This window comes from Erithacus rubecula, assembly GCF_903797595.1.
Source record: "Erithacus rubecula genome assembly, contig: scaffold_963_arrow_ctg1, whole genome shotgun sequence".
Lineage (NCBI taxonomy): Eukaryota > Metazoa > Chordata > Aves > Passeriformes > Muscicapidae > Erithacus > Erithacus rubecula.
This window is the reverse complement of record NW_027635369.1, coordinates 27,501-32,606: the sequence shown is the minus strand read 5'-3', so window position 1 is coordinate 32,606 and position 5,106 is coordinate 27,501. Positions and strand designations below refer to the sequence as shown.

The window sequence follows — 5,106 nt, the reverse complement described above, 5'->3', positions numbered from 1 at the left end:
AAATGCCCAAACTGGAGAAGGAAATTTTCCCCAAACCTTTCCATGGTGCCTGAAATTCCAGGCTGAGAAAAGGTGGCTGGGCTGGGTGAAAAAAAAAAGTGAAAAAGTTGCATTTGGGATGTTTTGGGTGCATTTTTTTGGACCTGGTTTTCTGGAAGTGCCAGTGCAGGGCTCAAGGTGCAGGAAAAGCAGGAGGAGGGAGAAAAAAAATGAAAAGCAAAAAGCAGAAATGTGGTGGTGATGTTAATGGGGAGTGGGAAATGCAATTTGAGAGTAAAATGAAAAATGAGGGAATTGCAGGAAAGGAAAAAAAAAAAAGGAAAAATTATTATTTTGAGTTGTTTCCTTTCTCTGAGTTCTGCCTGGCCAGCACACCTCAGAAAATTCAGAATGTGGCTGAATCCATTCAGAGAAGAGAAGGGAACATTCTGTTTTCCCCTTTTCTACATTCAAGGAAAAAAAAAACAAAAAAAAAAGCTTTTTCAACCAACCCAAAGCAGCAAAACACTCTGAGAAAAACAAAAGCACCAAAACCATCACGGGCTGAACTCAAAGATCTGCAAAAGTTGCAGGAAAATTGGCTGAAATTGAAATTGGATTGAAATCAGGTGCAAGCTGCTAATTAAGGAATAATTTTCCAGCCCCCCCAGGCTCCTGGAATTTGTGTTTTTCCCAGTTTGGAGCTAAGGAAGGGACAGTGGGGATGGAAATGTGCTGGGATTCCTCCAGGACAGGAGCAGGATCATTTTGGCTTCTCCATTGGAGAAAAGAAATCAGGGCTGGGTTGAGGGGAAAGCAGAGCTGAGCCTTTAAAAAATAAAAATAAAAATCAAAAATATCCCACAGAGCCTCCCAAAACCCCAGAGAGTTTTAATTGCCTGGAAAATCAGGGAATTCTGGCTGATGGGGGAACAATTGCTGAGGTGAATCCCCAGTTTGTCCCATCCCAGTGCTGGGAATGAACTGGTTTGTGGCAGTTTTCCAGTGCCATTCCCACATTCTCTGATTCCTAAGGAAATATTTGGCATCAGGAGCAAGTTCATGCTCCAAAGAAGTGCAAAGACAAAAATAAAAATAAAAAAGGAAGGAGAAGGCTGCTCCTGCCCCCTTGTGCAATTCCTTCCATTCCCATTCATCCCATCTGGCTCTGACAGATAAAATACACAAAATCCAGGTTTGAAATGAATCTTGGGGGGTTTTTTTCTGGTATTAAAAAGAGATTTTTCCACCTTGGTTTGTGTGATCTGATCATTAGAGGAGTTTGAAGTCTGCTCTGACCTCTGAATGTAACAGAGGGATGGATCATCCACCCAAAAAAAAAAAAAAAAATTTAAAAAATCTCCATTTCCCTGAAAAGTGATTTGAAAAAGGAACACTGAGAGTGATTTGTTCTCACACGGTGCATAGAGCAGAGATTAATACTGAATGAAACAAAAAATGGAGTTTTGAAGGATGGAAAAGCTCCTTCCTCAGCTCTTTTTTCCTTTCCTCTGGAAAATTCTGCCTTTTCCAGGGAGGGCAGCACAGGAGGAAAACACAAAAATGCAGCTGGGAGTGGATCCAGTTTGGGAATGCAGGCACAGCCCTTGCTCAAACACACACACACACACAGAGGAAAATTTTGTTTGTAATTTGCAAAATTATAAATTCTGCAAATTCTCCTTCCTCTGCTGCCTCCAGTCTTTGGTTATCTCAGAGGGACCAAACAAATGAGGGGTGTTGATGCAGCTCAAGCCAAAAAAAAAAATAATAATGGAGAAAGGGGCAGCATTCCCAGCCAGAGGAAACATTCAGTGTAGTGTTCTGGGCTTGCCCTGCTTCCATAGAGGAATCTGGAATTCCATCCAAAAATCTGGAATTCCCTTCAGGAATCAGGAATTCCCTCTTCAGGAGTCTGAAATTCTTTCCAGAAATCTGGATTTCCTTCTCCAGGAATCTGAAATTCTCTCCAGGAGTCTGGAATTCCCTCTCCAAGACTGTGGAATTCCCTCTTCAGGAGTCTGAAATTCTTTCCAGAAATCTGGATTTCCTTCTCCAGGAGTCTGGAATTCCCTCCAAGACTGTGGAATTCCTTCTCCAGGAGTCTGGAATTCCCTCCAAGACTGTGGAATTCCCTCTCCAGGAGTCTGGAATTCCCTCTCCAAGAATGTGGAATTCCCTCTTCAGGAGTCTGAAATTCTTTCCAGAAATCTGGATTTCCTTCTCCAGGAGTCTGGAATTCCCTCCAAGACTGTGGAATTCCCTCTCCAGGAGTCTGGAATTCCCTCTCCAAGAATGTGGAATTCCCTCTCCAAGACTGTGGAATTCCCTCTTCAGGAGTCTGGAATTCCCTCCAAGAATGTGGAATTCCCTCCAAGACTGTGGAATTCCCTCTTCAGGAGTCTGGAATTGCCTCCAGGAGTCTGGAATTCCCTCCAAGACTGTGGAATTCCCTCCAAGACTGTGGAATTCCTTCTCCAGGAGTCTGGAATTCCCTCCAAGAATGTGGAATTCCCTCTCCAGGAGTCTGGAATTGCCTCTCTGCCCTGGATATTGCACTTGGCAGGCTGCAGGGAGCTGCAGCACTGCCCCTTCCCAGGTGCACAATTCCTTCCCCAGAGCTCTGAGCATCACCCAGCAGCTCCACCTGCCCAGGTGAGGAGCCAGGAGCAGCACAGGTGGGGCAGAGTCCATCACAAGGCTGAGGCAGCTGCTCTGGAGGACTCAGCTCTGCAGGATCAGGAATTTTTTTTACGCTTAAGGGAACGATTAGTCTTCAAAACTATAAAGTGGGGAAAAAAAAAAAAAACAAACAAAACAAACCGGGAACAACAAAAACCAACAAACCAACCCAAAAAAAACGGGTGATTCCCATCTGCAGGAGCAGGTGGGAAGAATGGAAGAATGAATTGTGCCCGCAGGTGAAGGCACTACCTGTGGAGGGCGGGGCCGTGCTGCAGCTTGCGGAGCAGGATCTGCGTCAGGTCGAAGGTGGTGAAGCTGATGCCCACGGCGATGGGGCCCTTCACCCAGTTCATGCTGAGCCCTTTGTACAAGCCCCGCACCAGTCCCTCCTCCCTGACGATGTCCTGCATGGTCAGCAGGATGGAGCTGTAGGTGTGGCCCAGCACTCCGGCCGTCTGCATGCGGCGCCGCACCACGTCCAGCGGGTACGAGGCCGACTGCCCGATGAGCCCGGCGCACGCCCCGAACAGCAGCCGCTCGGGGGGCGAGGGCTGCGCCCGGCCGCTGTGCTCTGGGGAGAGGATTAGCGCTCAATTAACACTCAATTAACACTGAATTAACACTGAATTGAGGGGAACAGGCTGTGGGGATGGAGGGTTTTGTTGCAAAGGGTTTGTTTTCCCCAGGTTGCTCTCCCGAACAGCTCGGGGGGCGAGGGCTGTGCCCGGCCGCTGTGCTCTGGGGAGAAGATTAGCGCTGAATTAACACTGAATTAACACTGAATTAACACTGAATTAACACTGAATTGAGGGGAACAGGCTGTGGGCATGGAGGGTTTTGTTCCAAAGGATTTGTTTTCCCCAGGTCGCTCTCCCCAGGTTTTGTTCCCCAAGTTTTTGTTCCCCAGGTTGTACTCACAAGATTTTCCTCCCCAAGTTTTCTTCCCGAGGTCCTGTTCCCCAAATTTTGTTTTCCCCAGGTTGAGCTCCCCAAGTTTTGTTCCCCAGGGTTTGTTTTCCCCGGGTTGAACTCCCAAGGCTTTGCTCCCCTACTTCCCCAAGTCACTCTCCCAAGACTTCATCCCTCAAATTTTGTCCCCAGGCTGCACTCCTACACAAAATCATTAGAAAACCTCCCCAAAATCACAAGAAAATGTCCCCAAAATCACAAGAAAATGTCCCCAAAATCTCAAGAAAAGGTGCCACAAACCAAACCCTTGAGTGATGTCACATTTACCGACACACCACAGCCACAATTCCTGACGTTCTGCTCCCACCTCAGCGCACAACCAAACCCTTCCCCACCTCCAAACTCCATTTTTCCCTCCACAGGGCAGGCACAGCCTTCCCTTGCTCATACCCAGAGCCCCCCCAGCTCTCCCCCCTTTACCTGCGTGCACTTTCTTCAGGGTCTCGTAGGTGAAGAAGCTGAGGCCGGCGTAGGGGATGACCCCCAGGATGGTGGGAGTGAAGCCCCTGTACAAGGTTTTCAGCCCTTCCTCCCGGGATATCCGGATGAAAACGTGGACAATGCTGCTGTACCTGCCGTGGGGACACGGGGAGAGCACACCTGTGCTGGTCAGGGGCTGGGCTGTTCCCAGCACGGCTCCCTGATGGATTAACTGGTAATTAATTTGGCTCAGATGGGGGTTTCAGGTGTTTTTTTTGGTTGTCCTGGGCCAATTATTTTGAATTTTGTTGCTTTGTAAAGGAGTAAAAGTGCCTCGATAAACAGTGAACGTTTTGTTCCTTTAAAAAAGGGTTTTTTTCTCTCTCTACCACAGGGAAATTTATAGAATCATGGGATGGTTTGGGATGGGAAAACTCATCCAGTTCCACATCCCAAACCTCATTCCTGAATTTCTAACTCAAGGCATCACTTTGCTGATCCAAAGATGTTTTTTTTTTTCCCCTCACAAACAGTGATTAAAACCCTAAACTGACCTCCCAGTACCCATCTCCACACTGCTGGACATCAAATCACTGCTCAGACCCCGAGGGGCTTTATTCCACCAAAGAAACAACCCCAAAAATAGCAATAAAAAAAAATAAAACCCCCCAAAATGCACTTACATCTCCTTGGGCGTGACGGCCATGCGGGCACGGACCATGTCCAGCGGGTAGGTGACCATGGCGGCCGTGGTGCCGGCCAGGGAGCCGGCAATGAAGCGAGGGAAAGGGGTCAGTGCCCTGGAGAGAGGGGACAGCAGAGAGAAAATGTCACCTGCAGCTGCAAACCCCACCCTGGAGCTTCTTCCCCACGGCTTTACCCTCAGAACTGCCAGGTCAAAGATTCTCCCTCACGGCTTCCATCTTGGAGCTTCTCCTTAAAGCTTTCCTCATGGAACCTCCATCTCAGAGCTTTCCCTTGAAAGATTCCTCTCTGGAGTTTCCATCTTGAAGCTTCTTCTCACAGCTTTCCCCTCAGAGCTGCCAGGTCAAA

At 48.0% G+C, this 5,106-nt stretch overlaps 1 protein-coding gene across 1 annotated transcript in view; it reads right to left on the bottom strand.

Annotated features, from left to right (window-relative positions):
- Positions 1 to 2,829: 2,829 nt before the first annotated feature.
- SLC25A42 (solute carrier family 25 member 42) overlaps positions 2,830 to 5,106 on the bottom strand; it is an 8,590-nt gene continuing 6,313 nt past the window's right edge. The window contains exons 5-7 of the mRNA XM_079333321.1: positions 4,737 to 4,853; positions 4,054 to 4,205; positions 2,830 to 3,235 (exon numbers count right to left, since the gene is read on the bottom strand). Of these exons, the coding sequence (XP_079189447.1) occupies positions 2,910 to 3,235; positions 4,054 to 4,205; positions 4,737 to 4,853 (595 nt within the window). The 3' untranslated portion in view covers positions 2,830 to 2,909. The remainder of the gene's footprint in view (positions 3,236 to 4,053; positions 4,206 to 4,736; positions 4,854 to 5,106) is intronic.